We start from the raw sequence: 26,906 nt of genomic DNA on the forward strand, positions 1-26,906 counted from the left end.
CAGCATGATGGACATGCGGCTGCGTCTTTTGGGGCGGAGCGGGGGTGTGCCTGGTCGCCTCAGTTTTCTGGAAGGGATGAGGCCAGGGTCTGCGCAGATTCCAGGCGTGACCAGGCACCGGCCAGGCTGCGGGAAGCTTCAGTTCCCACAGCCTGACCAAAGAAACAGCCATCGCAACCATGATCCCAGCCTGCAACGTCGGTCGCAGTGTTGGGATTGCAAATGCAGCAAGGAGATGACACCCTCTTTCTGCATTTGCAATCAGAGATGGAAGGATTTGCACAGCCGCTTGTGTGAGTGACTCTGCAATTCTGTCCATCTCTGATTCACGCCCTTTACCTTCATTATTAGGAAGTGTAAATGCCCACCATCATCAATTGATTTAAAATAGCGTATTGCAGGCAGTAGATGAAAGGTGACAAACATAGCACATGGGCCTTCAGAGGACAGTACAGTACTTCTGCAATGTTTGCATTTGTTTACGTAGTTGGGTTGCCTGATATTCCTTTACCACACATTTTTAGCAGATGAATATTTTGTGTCCTATTTATGTTAACAGGAGACCTTCCAGTTTAAAGGAGGACAGGGGGATATAAAGCCTCTAATTATTATAGGTTGTACTTAAGCCAACAAGATATCCTTAGTGTAGATAAGTGATGTGTGGTCTGGATAATGTACAACTGTGCAGCTACTGTATATTGTACTGAGCAAACATCCAGCACTCCGTAAACATAAAACGCAATTTGTAAAGAAACAGGACTTCTCTCATTATTTATCAGCCCATGTTATGCTTTCACAAATACAGAAAAAGCAATAAATGTGCAATCCACTCACAGAATTATTAATGAATCCTGGATTTTAAGTATCAAATAAACCGATGATACATAAAAAAGGCTCTGTTGTATAATGAAGACCACACCACTCTATCCTTAGTGTTTGGATTACCAGAAAATAAGTACCAAAGGTGGTGACATTCTTTTTAGTCCCTTATAACTGTTCAAACAGTTCAAGAGGTCGGACTGACCTGTACATCAAGGTGAAAATTTTTTATATTCTTCATTTAGTCATAAAAAGAGAAAGGCGTTTTCATGGCTAGAGCAGCATAGAGCCGTGTAACACGTGTGTAGCTCCAGGACTCTTCTCCCGTAACAGACAAACATCGAGTGTAGTTGTTCAAATGCCGGGCTTGAAATACAGGGTGACAGAGACCTCAATATGTAGTTTGTTAAAGCCCTTCAATACAAAGTGGCCTGTTCAATCCTGTCTGTCATATTTTAGGTCCCAAGTGCAGGATGAAATAAAAAAATCAGTAATATCTATCTCTTCTCTTCTTTACATCCATATTATCCACCGCTTCATCCTGTGCCAGGTCCAAGTCATCAGCATTATCTGCTTCACCAACTTGCTCTTCCTGCCATACAACGAAAAGCCACAGATCAGAGTTTGGACAAAGGAAGACATGTTTAATGCAATGAGAGTATGAATGGAACCAGAAATGTCCTAAGGACTGAGTTATGAAAACATGGTTGAGTGGGTGCAGGAGATGAGATGATTTGGGGATGGAGTCAGGGGGCCGTAAACACAAATAAGGAAAATGGTTAGTTGTAACAGGAACCACCAACTCCGGAGAATGTGTTCACTTCATCTGTGACTGTATTTATGGGATATATATGCATATGTATATATATATATATATATATATATATATATATATATGCCCCAGTAAAGGCAGCACTCGGTTATACAAAATATCATGGATGCAGGTTAATAAACACCAACGTTTCAATTAGGGATGTGCAGGCTCGGTTCTACTCGGTTCCGTTCGGTTTTTTTTACCGAATCTTATTGGCTATCCAAAACTCGTGACAGCTGAAACCCAATAAGATTCGGGAAAAAAAACCGAACGGAACCGAGTAGAACCGAGCCTGCACATCCCTAGTTTCAATACCTTTTATTGTATCGTCCTTAGGGTATAGCAATGTAATAAAGTAAAAAGTTCACCTTATATCCCCACCAACATGTGCAGGTTGGTGGACGTTCTTTTCAGGACTCTGACTCAATGCATGATGGGATAATGACAAGTGATTCCGATGCTAATGATATGAGTAGTCGTGCACCTCTGTCGTACGTCCCTTTAGGGAGGGGTACCCAGGGACAAGATCAAAGCGTAAATATATGCAGCGTGGAGGGCAGTGGTCGCGGCAAAAGAAGGGGTCGACCACCGCTCCAGAGGAGACGTTAGTATTTAACTTATACATGCGCATCCCTTAACTGAACTGGAGACTAGGGTACTTTCCCGTGGTTTATATTTTGTTCCCACGTCACATTTCAGTGGGATGGAGTGGGAAATTGAAAGATTTACAGTAGGTTACAGCAACAATTAAAACTTCATGAATATTTTAATGGATCAAAGGCGGCACCACCTAATCCTAATACATCGGATATTCCGGTACAATTAAAGAAATTATTGTGAAGATCGTCCTTTGAACCAAATTCAAACAATACTTCAATTAAAATATTCAAAAACATGTTGAATAAGGGAGTGAAGAAGGAACGAGGAAATCTTTACAGAGGAACTATAATAATTTGTCGGCTCTTGAATTTCAAGCTTTAAAGGATTTGTCGTTATATACTGACATTATAATATGACCCGCCGATAAAGGCGGGTCAATTGTTATTCAAGATTTATCTTGTTATAAACTGAGATCGTCAGTTGAATGATGCTTCAGTTTATCGATTATTAGATTGTGATCCTACTATCACTTTTAGTAAAAAATGTACTGCTGGTCTTTAATCTGCTGCATATAATGGGTTGTTATCCCAAGAGTTAAGTGTAGCCGTGGTTCCCATGCACCCTATTTTACCTGTACTATACGCCCTTCCCAAGGTACACAAGAGTTCGGATAACCCCGAGTCGTGCTATTATCTCGGCCCGGGGGTCGTTGTTCCAACTCATCTCGGTGTACATTAATTTCTTGTTACAGCCCTGGGTGATGGGTCATCAGAGATATTTATTGGATACTACCACATTTCTGAATAGATTGGAATCATTGGGCAGAGTTTCCCCCAAATGCTGGTTGTGTAGCGTAGATGTATCCAACTTATACACAATTATTCCTAATTGTGGGGGAATGGCTGCTGTATGAAGATTGGTGTCTGACAATGCATTATATCAGGGCCCCGATATAGATTTGATCTTGAGATTGTTGGAGATGATTCTGACATGTAATTACTTTCTACACAACAACAGTTTGTACTTACAGCTCATGGGTTGTGCGATGGGGTTCAATGTGGCCCCATCGCACACCAATGCGTTCATGTTTCAGGCTGAGGAGGATATCTTTTTTTCTAAGGAGGAGGTGGCTGCAAGGATTGTATTCTACGCAAAATATATAGAGGACCTGTTTCTTATTTGGTCAGGACTCAAGGAAGATTTTGTACAATTAATGGAGGAACACAATAGGTCTTCTAGTCGAGTTAAATTTACTTATACAATTGATCAGGCCAGTGTTAATTTTCTAGATGTAAAGATTTGTCATAATGATGGTATAATTTCTACATCCTTGTACAGTAAAATTACTGATAGGAACTTGCTGCTACATTCTAGCAGCTTTCATCCAAATCCCCTGAAATACGGATTACCATATTCTCAGTTTATTAGAGCTAGAAGAATATTTAGTGACCCTGGTGATGCACCTTCCAAAATTGACGTCCAAATGACTAATTTCTTACAGAGGGGTTATGATAAATAATCATTGTTATCTTTATTTTTAGGATACATCAGGCATCCACAGTCGTCGGTCTGGGGTGGTGATTTATTTTTTGATAATGTTCTTGAACTGTCCTGAAGAATGGTCTCTGTTTTATTTTTGATCGCTGAGTATTCTTTCAGGTTCTATTAGTGTTTTTATAGCCTCATAATGATTGTCGTGTGCTTACATGTCACCATGATTAGACTATATACATTTATTATTATATGTATGTATTAATGTTGGTGTTTATGGATTGTGTCACTTTGGTATATGAATATTTGTGTACATCTGTCATAATGGTAGTGAACCGTGGGGTGGGCAGTCCCTGATTGCGCTGCATCTGTGTGACTGGGCGCAGAGATTGGTCTTGCTTGGACGCGGCTGTTATGTCATTGGGAAGGGCGCCCATCTCCGGTTTCCACGTCCGTGCCGTTCATATGTTGGTGGGGATATAAGGTGAGCTTTTTACTTTTATTACATTGCTATACCCTGAGGACGATACAATAAAAGGTATCGAAACGTTGGTGTTTATTAACCTGCATCTGTGATATTTTGTATAACCGAGTGCCGCCGTTACTGGAGCACATGTTTGGACCCTGCAGTGGGTACCTGCGGAAGGCACCAGGCTGAAATTTTTTATACATGTATGGGAGTCCTGCCCTACCTAATCTCTATATGTAATATATATATTTTCCTAGCAGGAATTTTTTTATATTATAATATATATATATATATATATAATCTATAAGCACTCGCACTCCACCATCATAAAACAACTTGTGAGCTGCTACCGCAAGAGGTCCACCATAATAAATATGGCGACCAAGCACAAACAGTCCAAAGACAGGCACTCTCCAAAATATTCATGTCAATTTGATGTATCAATATACATTTATTTATGGAAATAGCAATCCACCGAGTGAATCCGCACCGATTTAAAACACTGACATTTCATAAATTTGATCAGCATATATTTAAGGGTTAATTTTATGAAAAAAAAAGGATATAACCAGCCTAATTGTTGTTTAGCTAATGCCTAAATAGCCATTAGCCAAACAACAATTATGCTGGTTATATCCTTATGGCAGAAAAAGTCCAGACCAATAATAGCCTCACTTAAAGCTCATCAAAATCATTCCCATAATCTCTTAGTGCTAATGCATCTCCATGCACTTCAAATGCTTCAAGCATTCTTATTATCAATCACTAACTATGGGATATCTCCATAGTTAGTACAGACCCAAATCGACCGGGGTGTAATGCCACAGCCCGGAGACCCTATTACCGGGTCTCCAGGGCCAAAGCATTCTCACCCCAAGTCGGTCAGGACAAGCCGGGGATCTCAGGGGAGGTGGGGACCCCTCTCCCGAACCCCAGGCTTGGTCTAAAGCCCGGGACTCTTCCCCGCACTTCTGGAGCGGTGGGTACGAGGGTAATAAAGTGTAAAATAGTATGAAACAATGGTCTTTTACAGTGGAACTACAGGTGCCAGCATGCCTGCCCTTTGGCACTTGTGGAACTACAAGTGCCAGCAGGCGGCCAGCACCTGTACCCCCACTGTAAAATAAATAGTTACATAAATACAGTACACACACACCATATTTAATAAAAGTTTATTACATACATACATACCTCAATCACACATACTTACCTTCTACCAGATGTTTCTGTCCCCTTGTCCCCGTAGATTCCAACGTATCTGCAACAAAGATCAGACGTGTACCCCAGCCAATACGAGGCCGCCAGATGTGAAATGGCCTCTGATTGGCTGGCGGGAAGTGGGAAACCCTGTGACGTCATGGCAGCTGGCATTCGCGTAGTACTGGTATGTGTGACAAGACACATACCAATACTAGTCCATTTGGTATCAGGTAAGCGTGTTATTGTTTTGGCAAGACCCCCGGGATCCTACGGAGACCAGCGCGAGGATCAGGTGAGTATAGGATCTTTGTTGCAGGTACTCACATTGGAATCTATGGGGACAAAAACATCTGGTAGAATGTTAGTATATGTGATTGAGGTATGTATGTAATAAACTCTGATCAAATACGGTGTGTGTATACTGTCTTTATTTAACTATTTATTTTACAGTGGGGGTACAGGTGCTGGCCCTTGTAGTTCCACAAGTGCTAAAAGGGCAGACATGCTGGCACCTGTCGTTCCACTGTAAAATAAAATAGTTTCATACTATTTTACACTTTATTACCCCCGTACCCACCGCTCCAGGGGTGCGGGGAAGAGCCCCCAGGCTTCAGACCAAGTCTGGGGTTCAGGAGAGGGGGGACCCCTTTTTTAGGGGGTCCCCACCTCCCCTGAGATGCCCGGTTTGGCCTGACCGGCTTGAGGTGAGAATGCTTTGGCCCTAGAGACCCGGTAATAAGGTCTCTGGGCTGTGGCATTACACCCCGGTCGGTTTGGGTCCGGTGCTGGTTTTAAATATAAGGGGACCCCTACGCAATTTTTTCCCCCCTATATTTAAAACCAGCACTGGCCCTGCAGCCAGGTGCTGGTTCTTAAATTACGGTGGAACCCTACTTGTATTGTTCCCTGTAGTTTTTGGAACCAGGACTGGCTGACCAGTCCGGGGCTGGTTAGCCTTTTGGGGGGGTACCCCACGTCAATTGTTTTCATAAAATTAACCCTTAAAATATAAAATAATAAACAAACAGTCTGCACATATTTCACCGATATGTGCAGCCTGCTTGTTCGGGAGAGAAATTCGGGCCGTAAAATCGGGACTTCAAAATGGACAGGATCGACCAAATACACCATCAATCAAAACAATCCTGTCAAAACCGGGAGCTTGGTAAATTCACGATTTTTAAAGTGAAAAAAAAAACCGTCCGATTCTGATCGATTCTATCAGAGTTGAAAAACGGGACAAATCAGAACCAACACGAATCTTAGTAAATTTACCCCAGAATGTAGCAAATATTCCACAGAATTGCTAATTGGATGCTCACACATCAGTACTGTATACCTGCTATGGCAAACACAAATGTATAGCTGTTCCATACAGTACATGTTTTGTTTCTCATGTGAGCGATTATCTACCTAACTAACCGGCAAGCTCAATATGACCATCTTTCTTTATGGTTTTATTTCTAAAGCACATTGTACATACACATTGCTAGCATTACTGTACACATAACCATGTACATTATAGAAGTGTATAATAAATATTTTGTCATGCATGTATTACTATACTTTGTGCAAACTCTTCAGATGTAGACTTGTGTATCCAATTATATTAATTTGTCCCAAATCTGTTTACCTAAAACTTGTATGTCCCTATTTGAGGCTTTTAAAATGGACGTAAACACAATAACAATGGAAAGGACCAATGAGCTCCATCTATCTTATTTATTAGTAACATTTATTTATATAGCACTAATACACTATGCAGATTGCAGTCCATATTCTCCACAGTACAAAGGAATCCCATCCAAAGCCAATTATACTTCACTACACTCAGACATATTATCTATCCTTTTCTCTTTGGACTGAGGGTAGAAACCAGACCACCTGTATGAAACCCCCACAAACACAGAGAACATACGCATTCCACACTGGTTTGGTAGGATCTGCACAATGCTAACCACTGTGCCACAATGATCACACTTGAAAATCCTGCTCAACACTACATAAATTCTAGTTATTAAGAGACCTGCAGATTCCAAGTCAAGTCCAGTGATTAATGGATAAGTCTATCCAACTACTGACATTTTAACCAACACTTCCCTCCCTTCAAAAAGCAGAACTATGGTGTTTTATGCAAGGGACCCTCTCGTCCATCCTTAGTTCTAACACAATTGTAAAAAAGACAATAGAAACAAAAAATATGAACTATTTACAAAACAACTTTTATGTTAAGTTTAGAATTTACATGTACAGGTGTGTCCTCATACATCTAGCCTCAATACGCCATGCATCATAGCACTTTGTAAACAGATTCACACTTAGTAGTTCACAGATATACAAGTGTCACATATCAGATTAATGAGTGCAGTCTCATGGTGCGTCCTAATCACATCACATTGCGACAAAGATGTATTTTTGGTCAAAAAAGTCACAAAAAAGATCCTCAGCACAAGCAAAGTCACACGAAACATGACGCACCGAGAAGGGCTATTTGGTGTGACTCAGAGCCATACCTAAACTTTTTGGTGCCCTGGCCTGGGTCAGAAATAGCATTGCCCCCCCCCCCAATTTTTCAAGAAGGGACATAAGACGCACTCGAAAATGGGTCATTACCTCATACGGGAAGGGCCATGACAAATCTGATTTGTCCCATATGATGACGAAGGGGTACCGATCCCTTTGTACCACTGTTATCCAGGTGTCACTACCAAATAAAGTAGAGTGTGAATCCAATGGCTGCAGTGGTGATACATAATAATTATGCAGTATAACTCACCAGCGCTAGATGTAGAAGAGCGCTAGTGACGCTGCACCTGCAGCAGGATTTGACCATCAGAACAGCCGTGCACAAGCCTGGTGCAGGCAGTGTAGATCACCGATTGAAGGTATAGAAAGCGCTACTTGTAATATATGTGCAGCAAATTTCAGTGGCAGGAATCTCCGTTTATGTATCCTGCGCTGGCAGCTGAACTCACTGGCAAAGGTACTCGAGGTGTGCTGGTAACTCTGGATTGGGAATCGGTGGCTGTGTTTAGGACTGCCATCAGAACTTGTGGGGAAGATAGCTCCATGTGTAAGGCGTCTGACTGCCATATATAAAAGAGGATGTGACTGAAGGTGCTTGGGGTAGTGGCCAGATGGACGGAGAGTCAGCCATGGAGGAGATAGGGGCAGCCAGGAGATGCCAGGGATAAAAGAAGAGGAAGCTACAAGTGAGAACCATTATAAACAGAAAATTGACAGGCCCGAGTAGCGCCCCCGCCCTGTGCCATGGCATGTCGCATCACCCTAGTTGTGGCCCTGGCGCGACTGTAGCTATAATCTATGAGGACACATCTGTACAGATGCCTGTGAAAGGACCTATGAACATAAAATCATACTTTTTCCCTTTAAACCTCCTCTATACATGATCAAATTCTGATAAATGTCAGCTTTGGCTTAGCGTGGAAAAAAACCCTACAATTTGTCACAATACATGAATTACTGGCTTGGTGATAGAAAAGAAGTCGGGCTGCATACAGATATAATCATAATGCATTTTGTATTTAGGCATGTGTTGTATTGCTGTGTTACAATTACACATGTAGCAGAAATGACTTGTGATGGAAACACAGCAAGAAGCTCTGCATGTTGGCAGTCTGACATGTCTCAATAATAAACGCCTCTATTTCCCCCTCTCTAACAAAAGAAGCCGCACAGTGGAATTTAAAGAGCGCCTTTCTCCCTTTACCCATAAATACATTTTATATGCACTCTAAATGTGGCTAGATTCTGGCGAAGGTATATTTAGACGTACAATGGGAAAATAGCAGTATGAAATGACAGGCATCTGTAATGCGACATTTTATGTGCTTATAAAAGTGAGTAATTACACACAGGCCTCATCTTTAGCTGGAGTCAGAAATAGCAGCTAGCCTCACAGGACCCAATATCAAAGAAGTAAATTAGTTCTGACAGAACTGCACCACTTGCAGAGGGCTTAATACAATCTGATTGTTGTACTTGCATCAATCATTACAGTAACTAATTAGAGGAAAATGTGCTTAAAGGAACATGTGCTGGAGGAAGGGAAAATATAGTACAGCAAAAGGTTGGGGGAAATATACATATAATCTATAAAGCACTGACCCAATATAAAAAAGGGTCATTTATTAGACCAGTTTCATAGAACTGCACATTTGAAGAAGTGAAGCATACACTCACCACAAACAGGTTGACATTTCATACAAGCCCAGAGCATTAATTTCCTTAAATGCTCTGGACTGCTGTGAACATTCCAATAATCCAACACGTATACAATACTGGCTTCTGTTCTAGTTAATACTTTTATTTATTTTTCTTACCTCCTCTTCCATTTTCACCTTTATATGCATATTCAGATATACAGTAAAATAAACTATGTAACCTATTTGCCAGCTTATAGACAGGGGTGGGCAATAACCAGTCCTCCAGCTTTTGCGGAACTACAATTCCCAGCATGCCTTGCAACAGTTTTAGCATGGCCAAATAGCTAAACTGTGGCAAGGCATGCTGGGATGTGTAGTTCTTCAAAAGCTACGGGCCGCTTATTGCCCACCTCTATTATAGGCAAAGGAATGCTACTTGTATTTCCACAACAGCAGGAGAACTGCATGTCCCAGCAAAAGGCTTGGAGGCTGGCAAGAAAAGTTGGGACTTCCAGTTCCACAAAAGCTGAAGTGATAAAGGCTATCCAACACAGTGCTATTTTTCTTTGTGTAACTATTAACATCTCTGGTATAGCAACCTTAGATGTCAATAGAACAGTCCCCGTAATATTCAATGTAAAACAATGTGTCATTATTATACCATTATGGGGCTGCAGTGTGACATTGTGTCTAGCATTACTGTCACACAGCAGGCACTATTAATCTGTGTTGAGCTTGTATGTCCTCCCCATGTTTGGGTGGGCCTCCTCTGGGTGCTCTGGTTTCCTCCCACACTCCAAAAACATACCAGAAGGGTAACTGCTGTTGACTTAAAATATGGACCCTAGTGCGTCTGGAAATGAAAGAAAACAACAGAGGAATTTTGCATTGTAAGGAGACGCTTCACACAACCCTATACAATCCCAAATAATTGCTAAAATATTTCCTTATTAATTGCAACATTACAAATGTTCAGTATTTTTACCAACATCTATTTTTCTTACTGACAAGTTTGTCTTGTTCCAGTAAATTTACCAATGGCTGGACAACACTGTCCCTTGTGCCTCTGATAAATAATGACAGTACATGGGCAGATTTAATCCACAAATGCCGACATTCAGGTCCCTCTTTCCGGGAAAGAGCTGAATGTCTGTGCACAGTGGGGGGCGTGGCCGGGGACGCTGTTTTAGGGGCGGAGCCGCGCGATTGCATCATTCTTACTCCACTCCCTCTTCACAATGCCGAAAATATTGGCATTGTGTAGCAGGGGGCGGAGCCACGATGATGCATTTCAGCGTAAATTGCGTCATCGGGCCCCCCCGTCCTCCGCTGCGGTAGTAGTTGGTGGGGGGGTCAGGCGGCAGCCGGGAGGCTTGCCTGCCTTTCCGGGGGTTAGGAGCGGCACCCGACCAAATCGGGAGGGTAGACAAGCCTGATTTAATCCATGGAGAAAAAGTTACCCCAAAGATATCCAGGAGGAACACATGCATGCACTGGTGAGGCAGGAAAAGGAAGGAGGAGTAGAGCACATTAGGACAAATTGCTTACAGCAGGACATGCATCATTACAAGGGTTTTTCTAGGGTGAACCCAGGAGAGTGGAACAAAAACACCTATGGTTGGGATAGGTTACTTTCTGTTTCTACTATATATAGGTCAATATACATAATATCAGGTTCCTCTGCTCCACTCTTGTGTGTGTGTCCGATTAGTTGCACCCAAGTCTAGGGTCTTGGTATAAGCTAGTTTTATTTGCAGCATACAGATAAATAAAACATAAAAGAAAAGCCTAGCCTGCACAGCTCTAACTTAACAAATGATTCCCTCTCTCAGTGTGGAGGGACCGATCGACCCTCTCACAAAACAACAGTATTAGCAAAGTACTAACAGCCAGCAATTACAGCGTCTCTTAACAGGCCTGCTGCCTGATCCCCAGCTAGTGAGAGTCAGAAACTATTTCCTGACACACCTTATATCAGCCTCTCACAGGTACTCTGACAATCACTGTTGCCAATTAGCTTCTGTCCACCAGACAGAAGCCAGGAATCTAGGGCACATATTGCTCCCACTTATATATATATATATATATATATATTTATTACACACACACATATATATATATATATATATATATATATATATATATTACTCATATACACACAAACTGAAGTGCCAAAAGTCATGGGATAGCAGTATGTAAAGGCATTGGTATGCAGCGTCACCATACTGTGACATCTTGGAAATCAGACCTGCACCAGTTGTAATCTGACATCTCGTGATATGAACAGTACCTAGGCTGCTCATGGCAAGGCAATGTAAATTATCGAACGAGGCATGATAGTGGGTGACCGATGGATGGGACATTCCATTTCCAACGTTGTGTGAACATTCAACATTCCTCGACCTACGGTGTGTTACGGGAATACCTCATGGAAGGCATTACCACCCACCGTGGACAGAGCAGTGGCCGACTATGGATGCTTATTGATTGTGACCAGTGGCGTCTGGCCAGAATTGTCCAGGGTAACAGACAAGCGACTCTGGCTCAAATCACATCCACATTCATTGTAGGAGGTACCAGATGCATATCCAGCAGGTCAGTGCAGAGTTCTTTAGCTTCCATGAGATATGGGAGCAGAATACCCATCATAGTGCCCCTGTTAACACTACACACCAGACACAGTGCATCACCTGGGCTTGTGATGTCGCTAATTGGACCCTGGAGGACTGGCAAAATGTTGCATGTTCTGATGAATCACGGTTCCAGTTGTTTCGGGCTGATAGTAAGGTTCAGGTGTGGTGCAGACCCCATGAGACTATGGAACCCAGTTATCAACAAGACACTGTGAAGGCTGGTGGTGGCTCCATAATAGTGTGGAGTGGGTTCATGTAGCATGGGTTGGGTACGCGCCTAAACATGTCATTAACCGCTACGTTGCATTGCTTGATGACCATTTGCAGTCATTCATGGACGTCATGTACCCCAACAATGATGGAATATTCCAGCAGGATAATGTACTGTATCATTGGTCCCAAGGTATCCAGAATTAGTTCGTGGAGCATTCTGAAGAGTTCCGATGAATGGTGTGTCCATTTGCACTTAAGATTCCGCACCTACAAATATCAGGGTGCTGTGTAAAGCTATTCAGACAACATGGGTCAACATCTGTCCAAAGGTCTTCCGTCCACTTGTGGAATCCCACGTTGAATTGTTGCACTTCGCCGGGCTAGAGGGGGTCCTACACGATACTAGGCATCTATCCCATGACATTCGGCACTTCCGTGTATATACACACATACCTTTTAAAAAGCACAAATTAAGTTAAAATACTGTACATGAATTAACTGAAGGCAAATGGTTAAGATTTTAGCTGAAGCAGTGACTGCTCTATTAGACCTAACCAGAAATTCAAGGCAGCGCAGCTGTTCCCTCCACAAAGCAAAATATCACTGCTGAGTCCTAATCTTCCTGGGCTCGGATGCGTGAAGCCAACATGGCTCAGTAAATGCTTCCTGGCGAAGTCCTTAATCAAATCCCACATATTAACTTAAGTGGTTCTGGAAAGGAACCAGATGGAGGTTTACTTGATTCTGGGAAGACGATGTTAACATAAAATTAAAATAAAAATATAAATTTAAAGCTGTGCTGTCAACATGGAAACCTTTATCCCAACGGGGCCCCTCCTTCTTGCCAGGTCACCTGATGCAAGTCTATAAGAGGCTGCAGAGGAAGTGTGTGAGTAGGGTCATCCAATCACAAGATACAATCACATTTATTAAGCCTATTCTTTCATAATGCAAGCAACAGACCCATGAGGCACTCTTTGAGTGGCTAAAGGGTCCATTATCCACCTAGGCAGATGTTGAATGCATTAAGAATGCACTTTGTACTGGTAAAATAAAGTAAATGCAATTAATAGCATATATTAACATTTATTATGGGAATTTTATTTATATGTAAATCTGGTTTAATGCCGTTACCATGTGAATACACAAAACAAATCTTTCTAGCAAATAGGATTCTTAACTTTAGCCTGTCCCAAAATCATTGCATGCGTGAAGTCAAGACAATTGTTATCCCTAAGCAGTAAACAAACAACGCTGCTTGATATTAAGACCAGGCTAAGAAGCCCAGACACTCACTATAAATATAAAGTATAAGTGTTTTATTAAGGCAAAGTTGCAGAACAAGTCTTAATGAACATTATTTTTTTTTTTAATTCCTCTTTAACGATAAGAGTCCATTAAAAGAACTGAAATTACAAATCGCTTTTTGTGGCCATGTGTATTATGAGCCGTACTGTGATTGAACCATGGTTTCCTTTCCTGTAGCATTAGGTCTACAGTGTAAAAAGGAAAAAGGTTTTCTCTTTCCCTGTAATGGTGAGACTCTCTGAGCAGTGAAATCAGCACAGATGTGTGCGGTCTCCTCAGAGAGGACACAGAAACTGCTATGTGCTGGGAATAAGACGTGTTATGCGAGGGAGCTGCGATGCATGATAATGTGCATAGTGAAGCTTCACCTTAAAATCCAAAGGATCATACTGTATGCTTAAAATATGGCAGGCTAATCAGGTTATTTCAGGTAAAGGGATTGTGTATTTTAAATCAAAAGTCTGGGGTTTTAATTAAGTGAGTGACTGTTCTAAGACTTGTGACAGCAAAATCTTAATTGAAATATTTTGAAATATATGCGCTGTGATAAGTAAATGATTGCTTTAAAAAATAAATAAAAAAGAAACAATGTTGTAATGAAATCTCCCCCATAATTTCATACAGGGTTATGTATCGATTCCTGGAGAGAGAGAGAGATTGAACCAACCAGTCTGCTTCTGTCATTGTTCAAGCACGGCATATAAAGTGACAGTTAGGAGCTGATTGGTTGGTACTTTATCTCCAAGGCTTGATGCATCTCCCCCTATGTTACATGTGACATACAGTAGCTTTAAAGAAAGGGTCCGGGCTTCTGGCTCGATATTCTGCTGCACAGTCACACTGGGTGCTAGTCAACTTGTTGACAATTAAAATGTCGACACCAGGATGTTGGCATGTTCTGAATGTCGACAATCATTATGTTAACATGTTTAGAATGTCGACAGATAAGTCACAATTCACAATGTCGACATTGAGAATGTTGACAGCAACAACATTGACACATCTAATTAGGGTTGGGCTAAAATTAGGGTTATGCCTGCATACAGTTTAAGATCATCTTTCCAACCATCCATCATCTGTGTACAATTATATGACTTTGGAGGATAACATTGCACCATGGATTATTAAAAGGTATAGTACTGTATATGTTACCAAAAGGATAAATGGTTTCAATAACTCCCAAATAAATCCATTGTCATTTCATAGTGTAAGTAAATAAAATGTGTAAAATGCCACAGCGGGTTAAAACTTCTGTACCTTTTTTTTGTGTGTTCATCAAGAGAAATGCAAACTTAATAACCAAACAATCCATGGGCCATGGCGAGATTCTTTCCGACAGCCAAAACGGCAATCTGATAATAAACTAGATCGATGACCACAAAAATGTAATATATGAAAGGCACCGAATGTAAAAACAACTAGGCCACTGATGTGATGTTCTGGGTTGTTTGTGGACCCGGGGTGGTAGCAGGAGCGATCACAGAAGCAGATTTAAAAATAAAACTAGAATTTTTAATAAGTGCTTGAGTAGACATATAATGGCAGTAAATAAAAGTCCAGGAATATATAATGTGCACAAGAGTTCTGTGGTGGGAGTAAAAGGGTTAATGTCCAAGTAGAAACAATTAGAGCTGTCCAGGTGTGCAGGTAGTGAAACTGAAAATAATCAAGCCAGGTTTGCAGGTAGTGAACTGAAAATAAACAAGCCAGGTATACAGGTAGTGAACTGAAGCGCAGGATGTCAGCAGGCTCAGGCACTCAGGTATGGGCAAGGGTGATGAAGGAAGCGGGGTAGTCCAGTGGGAGCTAGGAGCTGACAGGCAGACAGCGAATTCACAGGAACAGGAAAGCACAGAGAACTCCCTCTCAGCTAGGCTGAGATACATGTTTCACTGGCAAAGAAGGAAGGCACTGACCCTTCCTAAATACCCCATGCTGTGCTGTTACTGGCCGGAGGGAACATGTGACTCACCAGGATTGGCCAGCCGCATCACATGGCCAGAAGGCAAGATGGCGGCGCCCATGCCAAACGGAACGGAGACGCCGCCAGGCCTCACCAGCGCAGAGTGACAACAGGGCCGCACAACAACGCGCGCAGCCAAAGCCCCCCGCCAGACACCAGCTCAGCCACCAGACAGCCCGCGCCACAACGACCTCACAGGTAACACCCGCCTAGCGCCATGCTGAAATACCCTGGCCGTGACAGTACCCCTCCCTTTTGGGGTGGCCTCAGGACACTCACCAGGCTTCTCCGGATGGGCAGAATGGAATCTCCTGATGAGTGTGGGAGCGTGGACATTACGAGCATCGGTCCAGCAACGTTCCTCTGGACCGTAACCTTTCCAGTCCAACAAATACTGAAGACGACCTCTGCGCAGACGAGAGTCCAAGATCTGGGCGACTTCAAACTCAACTCCTCTCTCCGTCTGGACTCGAGGAGAAGCAGGTAGAGCATTATGGAACTTATTCAGGACTAGGGGCTTTAATAAGGAAACATGGAAGGAATTGGGAATTTTTAGGTATGAGGGTAACTGTAAACGGTAGGCCACTGGATTAATGACTTCTGTTATGGTGAAGGGACCGATGAAGCGGGGTGCGAATTTCATAGATGGAACTCTTAGACGAAGGTTCCGAGTAGACAACCAGACCTGGTTTCCTACTTGCATGCGTGGAACTATTCTACGCTTCTTATCGGCCTGGGTCTTATAGCGAGAGGATGCCTTCAACAAATCAGACCGTACTTGAGTCCAGATGGCAGCAAAATTCCGCACCGTGTCCTCCACGGCCGGAACATCGAAAACAGGCAAGCTTCGGAATTCGGGAACACGAGGATGAAGGCCATATATAACCTGAAATGGCGTTTGGTTAGTTGACGAGTGGTAGGAAGCATTATGTGCAAACTCAGCCCACGGCAGCAAGGCAGCCCAATTGTCCTGGGAAGATGACATAAAAATTCTTAAGAAAGTCTCTAGATCTTGATTAACTCTCTCGGTGGAGCCGTTGCTTTGCGGATGGTAGGCTGTGGAAAAGTTTAACTTCACTTGAAGCACAGAACACAAAGCCCTCCAGAATTTTGCAGTAATCTGCACACCACGGTCAGAGACAATTTCAGCAGGAAGGCCATGTAGACGAAATATGTGTTGGACAAACAACTGTGCCAGGTCAGGGGCAGAAGGTAACTTCTTCAACGGTACTGTATATAGTGGACCATCTTAGAAAATCGGTCAATTACAACCCAGATAGTGTTGAAACCTTGAGAGACTGGCAGGTCTGTGACGAAATCCATGGAGAGATGCGTCCATGGACGTGATGGAGTAGGTAATGGAAGCAATTCCCCAGCTGGAGCTTGTCGTGATGATTTATGCTGGGAACAGGAGGAGCAGGAAGAGATAATCTCCATTATATCTGCCTTCATGGAAGGCCACCAATAGTGTCTTTTCAGGAACTCCAAGGTCTTCCGAGTGCCTGAGTGCCCTGCGAAGCGAGAGGAATGTGCCCAAGTGAGAAGCTGCTTCCTTAATTCCGGGGCCACAAATGATTTTCCCGTAGGAGGCTGAAGTTGTAATGCGGCAAAAACTCTTGATTCCAAGACAGGGGTATTGCTTTGATTTTCAGATTGATCATCACAGAGGAGAGATCTCGATAGGGCATCAGCCTTCTGATTAAGTGCTCCAGACCGGAAGGTCAGGGTGAACTGAAACCTGGCAAAGAATATTGCCCAGCGGGCCAAACGAGGACTCACACATTGGAGGTTTTTGAGAAATAGGAGATTTCTATGGTCCGTAAATACAGTAAATGGAAACTTGGCGCCTTCTAGCAAATATCTCCATTCCTTCAACGCCAACTTTACAGCTAGTAGTTCTTGCTCACCTATGGCGTAGTTCCTTTCAGCAGGAGAGAATTTTTTAGAAAAGAACCCACACGGATGGACTTGGTTGTCCTCATAACGTTGAGATAAGACTGCTCCCACAGCTTCAGATGATGCGTCTACTTCCAACAAAAAAGGCCTGTCCAGATCGGGTTGTCGAAGAACTGGTGCTGAGATAAAGGCCTGTTTTAGAAGATGAAAGGCAGACTCTGCCTCAGGTGACCATTGGGCAGGATTAGCACCTTTGCGGGTCAAGGCTGTAATGGGAGCCAGCAGTGTAGAAAATCCCTTAATGAAGCGTCTATAATAATTTGCGAAGCCCAACAATCTCTGGATGGCCTTCAGTGTCTGAGGTCGGGTCCAATCCAGAATTGCCTGTACCTTCTTGGGGTCCATTTCTAAACTGGAGCCAGATATTACATAGCCGAGAAAAGGTACACTGGGCACTCCAAATACGCACTTCTCCAGTTTGCAGTAAAGGTGGTTTTCTCTCAAACGGGTCAAAACTTCTTTAACATGTTCTTGATGTTTAGCCACAGAGGGTGAAAAAATCAGTATGTCATCCAGATAGACAACAACCGAAACATATAACAGATCCCGGAAAATCTCATTAACGAAACTTTGAAAGACAGCAGGGGCGTTACACAATCCAAAAGGCATTACTAAATACTCGAAATGTCCATCTCTGGTATTAAAAGCGGTCTTCCATTCATCGCCAGCTCGGATACGAATGAGGTTGTAAGCCCCTCTTAGATCTAATTTCGAAAAAATGACAGAGCCCTTGACCCTATCAAACAACTCAGTAATCAGGGGAAGAGGGTATCGATTCTTTACAGTAATGTCATTAAGGCCTCGATAATCGATGCATGGTCTTAGACCACCGTCCTTCTTGCCAACGAAGAAAAACCCAGCTCCGGCAGGTGAAGTAGAGGGGCGAATGAACCCCTTTGCCAGGTTGTCCCGGATGTATTCGGTCATGGCTTGAGTCTCAGGCAAGGACAGCGGATAGGTACGACCACGAGGTGGTATCTTATCAGGTATCAATTCAATTGGACAGTCCCATTCCCTATGAGGGGGTAAGATATTTGCTTGTTGTTCAGAGAAAACGTCGGCGAACATCTGATATTCCTTGGGAATGGCAGAAGAAACTAATGGAACTGTCTTTCTCACAGGTTGAATCTTTGGAAGACAGGATTTCTGACAGTCCATACCCCATGACAGAATCTGCATAGAACTCCAATCAATCCTGGGATTATGTTGACATAACCAGGGTAGACCAAGAATAATTTCTTGAGAGGCCTCTGATATCACCAGGAATTTTAAGGACTCAGAATGAAGTGCCCCAATTCGGACCAATACTGGTTGAGTCTCTTTGGTGACTATCCCGTTAGTTAGAGGGCGTCCGTCTATAGAGGTCAGAGAGATGGCATGGTTGAGAGACAAACAAGGAATCTGAAATTTATCTATGAAACTAGACGTTATGAAATTTCCGGCTTCTTCTGAGTCGAGTAGAGCAGTAGCAAAGACAGGTTTGGGTTTAAGATCCAAGGCTAGGGTAATCGTGAAATCTTTAATTTTTGGAGACGGGTTCATAACTCCTAACTTGATGTCTCCAGGGTCAGTTAGGATTTGGCATTTCCCGGTTTACGGGGGCAGGAGATCAGCAGGTGACCGGACTCTCCGCAGCACAGACAGAGGTTATTTTGCATTCTTCTCTGACGTTCTTCTTTAGAGAGATGTGTATGATTCACCTGCATAGGCTCCTCTTCAGTAGGGGAAGGAATGGGACGGGTAGAAATGGAGGGGGTAAATGACCTTTGCCGGTCAGTCCTGTTTTTTTCAGCCTGACGTTCCCTGAAGCATAGGTCAACTTTGATACACAATGAAATCATGTCGTTCAGAGTAGTAGGAAGCTCTCGAGTGACTAGATCATCTTTTAGTCGGTCTGACAACCCATGCCAGAAGGTCGAGGTGAGGGCTTCCTCATTCCATTTGAGCTCTGATGCTAAAATTTGAAATTGCACGGCATATTGACTCACAGGACGGACCCCTTGTCTCAGTGTCATGATGTTTGATGATGCTGATACAGTACGCCCAGGTTCATCGAAAATCCTCCTGAAGGATGACACAAAGCCTGCGTAATTATCCAGCAGCGGATCTTAGCACTCCCAGAGGGGGGAAGCCCATTCCAAGGCCTGGCCGGATAACAGAGAGACTATATAAGCCACTTTAGTTCTTGCAGTTAGAAAGTTGTCAGGCTGCAGGGTAAAATGTATGTCACACTGATTTAGGAATCCTCGGCAGAGTTTGGGATTGCCGTCAAATTTATTTGGTAAAGGAAGATGTAAGCGGGGAGATGATCTGCCTCCTGTATTCCCAGACGCTGATGCGGATGTAGATGCTGGTACTTCAGGGGTAGAAAAGGAAGTTTGCAAACTATCCTGTCGCTTGGACATCTCTTGCAGAAATTGAGCCATCTGATGCTGCATGTTTTCCAGATTTTCTAAACGACCAGAAATGCACCTGAATAAATCCACTCCTGACTCCTGATCCGTGGCCGGCTCCATGGGGCCAGTGCAAACTGTGATGTTCTGGGTTGTTTGTGGACCCGGGGTGGTAGCAGGAGCGATCACAGAAGCAGATTTAAAAATAAAACTAGAATTTTTAATAAGTGCTTGAGTAGACATATAATGGCAGTAAATAAAAGTCCAGGAATATATAATGTGCACAAGAGTTCTGTGGTGGGAGTAAAAGGGTTACTGTCCAAGTAGAAACAATTAGAGCTGTCCAGGTGTGCAGGTAGTGAAACTGAAAATAACCAAGCCAGGTTTGCAGGTAGTGAACTGAAAAAAAACAAGCCAGGTATACAGGTAGTGAACTGAAGCGCAGGATGTCAGCAGGCTCAGGCACTCAGGTATGGGCAAGGGTGATGAAGGAAGCGGGGTAGTCCAGTGGGAGCTAGGAGCTGACAGGCAGACTGGCAGACAGCGAATTCACAGGAACAGGAAAGCACAGAGAACTCCCTCTCAGCTAGGCTGAGATACACGTTGCACTTGCAAAGAAGGAAGGCACCGACCCTTCCTAAATACCCCATGCCGTGCTGTTACTGGCCGGAGGGAACATGTGACTCACCAGGATTGGCCAGCCGCATTCACATGGCCAGAAGGCAAGATGGCGGCGCCCATGCCAAACGGAACGGAGACGCCGCCAGGCCTCACCAGCGCAGAGTGACAACAGGGCCGCACAACAACGCGCGCAGCCAAAGCCCCCCGCCAGACACCAGCTCCGCCACCAGACAGCCCGCGCCACAACGACCTCACAGGTAACACCCACCTAGCGCCATGCTGAAATACCCTGGCCGTGACAACTGACTCTTACAGGGTTCCATACAAAAAGGTTGACAATGAAAAGGCCAACAAGATTAACGAAATGTTGACACGGAAATGGTCGACACTTTTTTTTTAATTACGTTTTTTTTCGGGTTAGGCACTTCCCGGAGGGCTAGGGTTAGGCACTAGGAGGGACAGTTAGGGATAGACACTAGGAGGGTTGGTTAGGGTTAGGCACTGGGAGGGACGGTTAGGGTTAGGCACTGGGAGGGACGTTTAGGGTTAGGCACTAGGAGGGACGGTTAGGGTTAGGCACTAGGAGGGACGGTTAGGGTTAGGCACTAGGAGGGACGGTTAGGGTTAGGCACTAGGAGGGACGGTTAGGGTTAGGCACTGGGAGGGATGGTTAGGGTTAGGCACTAGGAGGGACGGTTAAGGTTAGGCACTACGAGGGACGGTTAGGATTAGGCACTAGGAGGGACGGTTAGGGTTAGGCACTAGGAGGGACGGTTAGGCACTAGGAGGGACGGTTAGGGTTAGGCACTAGGAGGGACGGTTAGGGTTAGGCACTAGGAGGGACGGTTAAGGTTAGGCACTAGGAGGGACGGTTAGGCACTAGGAGGGACGGTTAGGCACTAGGAGGGACGGTTAGGGTTAGGCACTAGGAGGGACGGTTAGGGTTAGGCACTAGGAGGGACGGTTAAGGTTAGGCACTAGGAGGGACGTTTAGGGTTAGGCACTAGGAGGGACGGTTAGGGTTAGGCACTAGGAGGGACGGTTAGGGTTAGGCACTAGGAGGGACGGTTAGGGTTAGGCACTAGGAGGGACGGTTAGGGTTAGGCACTGGGAGGGATGGTTAGGGTTAGGCACTAGGAGGGACGGTTAAGGTTAGGCACTACGAGGGACGGTTAGGATTAGGCACTAGGAGGGACGGTTAGGGTTAGGCACTAGGAGGGACGGTTAGGCACTAGGAGGGACGGTTAGGGTTAGGCACTAGGAGGGACGGTTAGGGTTAGGCACTAGGAGGGACTGTTAAGGTTAGGCACTAGGAGAGACGGTTAGGGTTAGGCACTACGAGGGACGGTTAGGGTTAGGCACTAGGAGGGACGGTTAGGCACTAGGATGGACGGTTAGGGTTAGGCACTAGGAGGAACGGTTAGGGTTAGGCACCAAGGGGTGGGACAGGGCGAAGATTAGTGTTAGAAAAAACAAAATGTGTCGACTTTTTGAACCTGTCGATCTTCTGTACTGCTTAACTTTTGTCAGGTTGACCTATTTTCCAAGTCGAATATTTCTGTGTTGACCAAAGTGTTGTCGACCGTTTTATTGTCAACCTTTTGTATCACATCCCTCGTACAAGAACAGATCACTCTTTTCTTGAAATACTATATTTGTGAATATTTTGGTGATCTGCTTATTATTATCCTTCGCTTATATAATGCAACAGTTTGCATTGAGGTGATCATCATACAATTATAAATGACATTCACTGACTGAAAACAGAAGATAACGATGACCCTGTCCATACGGGATTACCATTTCAGAGGTATGGCGAACCTGTGACACATAGGGTGACAGAATAACAATTATAACTGCCATGTGTGTGTGGCTACATTATGGCAGTAGTATTACCAGCCACCAATACTAAAGCAGCCATTGACTACTGGCTTTCTGTGCAACGGTCTGTGGTGAGGTATTGTTCTGATAAGGAGTGAAAGTGCAAGATGGAGACAGGATAGAATAACCTGTAACCAATTATATCACCCACTGATATAAACTTACTGTACAAGACATGAGGATTGGAAACACTACACTGCTCAGACCCCAGTCAGAGACCACTTAAATATGAAGGTAGCAGGGGATGGGATGAGATGTGTAATTCACATAAAAATACAGTGTCCACGCTCATCTTTGCCTCCTATGCGGCAAACGAGTGCACACATCGCGGCATGCGATTTGCCGTACGTGCGTACGCCAGGCCGCAGCAGCATTCACACCATGCAATCCTATGGATCGCAGGAGCATACAAGATGCACGTGCAGGCGCACGACTTAATGCGTGAACACATCTGTATATTAAAGTGGGAAGTATACAAAATAAATATCTTAGGTCACTTAATCGAAAACACAAGATGACTAATATAACATTAGATATATCTTGCTACAGTACAGACTCCAAAACCTGAGTGAGTTAGATATTTATCTTTATGTTGAAACTATTGCTCATTACTGGCAGACATCAGCACTCCAATAGCCTGACAGTAGGCAAATAATAGCAGATATGGTAAGAACTTACCTTTGTTATCTCTATTTCTACGAAGTCCATAGGGTTCCGCAGGATACCTTGGGGTATAGGTGATGACATCAGGCATCGGGCACCATAGAGTTAAGTTTTCAGCCTCCCAGGATGCACTAGGGTCCCCCTCCTATACCCCGCCCCCGAGCCAAGGCATCTCAGTTACGTACCAAGCCATAGGTCGGAGGAGGAGAAGGAAGAGAGAGAAAAAAGATCTGGACACACACAAGAATCACGTTCTCACCAGAGGGAGATGGAAAAACCGGTGACCAGAGTAAAGCCCATCTGCAGCACAGGTGCGACAGGGCGGGAGTCCTGTGGAACCCTATGGACTTCGTAGAAATAGAGATAACAAAGGTACGTTCTTACCATATCTATTTTCTACATCAGGGTCCATAGGGTATCCACAGGATACCTTGGGGATGTCCCAAAGCAGTATCCTTTAAGGGTGGGGACACTCCTGTGCTGAAAGGAGAATCCGCCACCCGAAGGAAGCATCCTGAGAGGCAAAGGTGTCAAACGCGTAATACCTCACAGAGGTATGGACAGAGGACCACGTGGCAGCCTTGCAGATCTGGACTGCAGAGGCACCACGTCGAGCTGCCCACGAAGGACCCACAGACCTAGTGGAATGAGCCCTCACAGAGGATGGAACCGGAAGGCCTTCATGAAGATAAGCTTCTGAAATTGCCATACGAATCCAACCTGCCAAAGTTTGCTTTGAAGCAGGCCAACCCTTTTTAAGGAAACCAGAGAGGACAAACAAGGCGTCCGACTTCCTAAACTAAGAAGTGCGGTAAACATAAATCCTTAAGGCCCGCACAACGTCCAAAGTGGCCCCACCTACTGAAAGATCAGTTGAGTTAAAAGCCGGCACAACGATTTCCTCGTTTATATGGAAACGTGAAATAACTTTGGGAAGAAATTCAGGACGAGTGCGCAGCACTGCCCTGTTTCTATGAAAAATCAGGAAAGGGGGTCTACAAGAGAGAGCCCCTAAGTCACAAACACATCTGGCCGAAGCAATGGCCAGAAGGAAAATTGTTTTAGCTGTCAGCCATTTAAGGTCCACTGAGCCTAGTGGTTCAAATGGCGGTCCCTAGAGAGCCCTCAGCTAAATCCAAAGGTACCACCGGTGGAACAAAAGGCGGCTGAATTCGAAGAACACTCTGCATAAAGGTGTGCACATCAGGGATTGCAGCAATCCTACAATGGAACCAGACAGACAGGGCAGACACCTGCACCTTCAGAGAAGCAAGGCGAAGCCCATGGTCTAGTCCCACCTGTAGGAAAGCTAGCACTCTAGACAGACGGAACTCTCAAGGGGCATAACCTCTAGGTCGACACCACTGGAAGAACGTATGCCACACACGATGGTATATCCTTGCAGAAGATGGTTTCCGAGCTCTTAGCATAGTTTGTACTACAGAGATGGAAAACCCCCTGGACCTTAACATGGCCGTCTCAACAGCCACGCCGTCAAAGACTGCCGAGTCAGGTCCGGATGAAGACAAGAACCCTGTGACAGCAGGTCCGGTCGTAGCGGCAACCGCAGAGGAATGTCCACGGACAGACTCTGAAGGTCTGAGAACCAGTGCCGCCTGGGCCACGCGGGAGCTATCAATAGGAGCGTCCCTCCTTCCTGTTTGAATTTCCGGATTACCCGTGGAAGAAGGGAAAACGGAGGAAAGAGATAAGCAAACCGGAACGTCCACTGGACGGACAGGGCATCCACCAGAGACGCCTTTTCGCCTCTTGTTCGAGACCCGTACACCGGCAACTTGTTGTTGTGCCGTGACGCCATGAGGTCTATCTCTGGAAGACCCCACCTGTCCACCAGAAGTTGAAAGACGTCCTGGTGCAGAGACCACTCCCCCGGATGAACGTCCTGGCGACTGAGAAAGTCCGCTTCCCAGTTGAGGACTCCCGGGATGAATATGGCCGGGAGATTGTGCTCTGCCCAGACCAGGATGCGGGACACTTCTACGAGTGCCACCCGACTTTGGGATCCTCCTTGCCGATTTATGTAGGCCATGGTGGTGGCATTGTCCAACTGGACCTGCACGGAGTGACCTTGGAGAACCCGATGTGCCTGCTGGAGACCATTGAAAACCGCGCAGAGATCCAAGATGTTTATTGGAAGCTCCTTTTCTGCCTGAGTCCATCTGCCCTGGAACAAGTGTGGACCCGTAACAGCTCCCCAGCCCCGAAGGCTGGCGTCCGTTGTTAACAGGACCCAGTTCGCCACCCAAAATGGACGACCCTTGTTGAGGTGGGTCGTCTGCAACCACCAGGCTAGGGACAGGCGAACCTCCGGAGTGAGCACCATCGTCTGGGACTTTAGACTCTGAGGCAATCCATTCCATTTGGACAGGATCAATTGCTGCAGAGGTCTGGAGTGAAACTGGGCATATTCCACAATGTCGAATACTGACACCATGGAGCCCAGTAACCTCATCGCCGAGTGCAGAGACACTCGGCGACTCTGCAGACAACTGCGCACCCTCAACTGTAAGGCAGAGATCTTTTCCCCAGTCACAAAGATCCTCTGCTGTCTGGAGTCCAATAAGGCTCTGAGGTGCAAAATCCTTTGAGACGGGATCAGGGTGGACTTTTGCCAGTTTATTAACCAGCCGTGACGTTGCAGTACTGCAATCGTCAAGTCCAAGTGGCGTAGAACGAGCTCTGGAGATCCTGCTACCAACAGAAGGTCGTCTAGGTACGGCAACATGCAGACTCCCTGCAGCCGCAGGTAAGCCGCCATGACCTTGGTGAACACTCGCAGTGCTGTCGCCAGGCCAAAAGTTAACGCCCGGAACTGGAAGTGATCGTTGCGGATTGCAAACCTGAGGAACTGTTGATGGCGTAAAAGAATAGGGACATGCAGGTAAGCGTCCTGTATGTCCAATGACACCAAGTAAACCCCAAGGTTCCAGCGCCAGAATGATGGACCGTAGGGTCTCTATCCGAAACCGCGGCACCAGTAAGGACTTGTTGAGGGCACTGAGGTTGAGAATCGTACGGTACAACTCATTGGGTTTCTGCACCAAAAATAGATTGGAATAGAAACCCTGGCCCCTCTGGGAGAATGGAACAGGCACTATAACTCCAGCCTGGAGCATAGTGTGCAAAACCTTCCGCAGTTCCATGGCTTTGTTCCGGTCTAATGGAAGGCCTGTGGTGAAGAACCCGGGATGGGGGCCTGTGCCAAAAGGAGAGGGCATATCCGTGAGAAACCACCTCGTGAACCCAATTGTCTGTCGTGGTTATCGACCAACACTGGGCGAACTGCAGCAGGCGGCCTCCCACTTTGGGATCCCCCAAAGGGAGGCCCGGACCGTCAGGCCGCAGGTTTGTCATCAGACTTAGGGGCCGGACGTCTGGTACTCCAGGCCTGTTTCCTGGGCCTGGCCGATTTTTTGTGGAGAGCCGGTCGGGGAAAAGACTGAGCTTTAGGCCTACCCTGGGCCCTGTAAGGCCGAAAGGACGACGTACCCGAACTGGAAGGGACCGCAGCAGAGGGGAGACATGCAGATTTGGCTGCCGCCAGCGTGGCTACAATTTTGTCCAGATCCGGACCAAATAGGACTTCTCCATTAAAAGGCAAAGCTTCCAAGCCCTTTTTGGAATCAGCGTCCGTCTTCCAAGATCGCAACCATAAGGTGCAACGAGCAGCAACAGCTGCCGAAGAAATCCGAGAT

At 45.0% G+C, this 26,906-nt stretch overlaps 1 protein-coding gene across 1 annotated transcript in view; it reads right to left on the minus strand.

Moving 5' to 3' along the window:
• Positions 1-766: 766 nt before the first annotated feature.
• LOC148474401 (uncharacterized) overlaps positions 767-26,906 on the minus strand; it is a 237,928-nt gene continuing 211,788 nt past the window's right edge. The window contains exon 14 of the mRNA XM_088458633.1: positions 767-1,411. Within this exon, the coding sequence (XP_088314759.1) occupies positions 1,307-1,411 (105 nt within the window). The 3' untranslated portion in view covers positions 767-1,306. The remainder of the gene's footprint in view (positions 1,412-26,906) is intronic.

The sequence above is a fragment of the Taudactylus pleione genome, unplaced genomic scaffold, assembly GCF_031769625.1.
Source record: "Taudactylus pleione unplaced genomic scaffold, aTauple2 ptg000845l, whole genome shotgun sequence".
NCBI classification, from domain to species: Eukaryota; Metazoa; Chordata; class Amphibia; order Anura; family Myobatrachidae; genus Taudactylus; species Taudactylus pleione.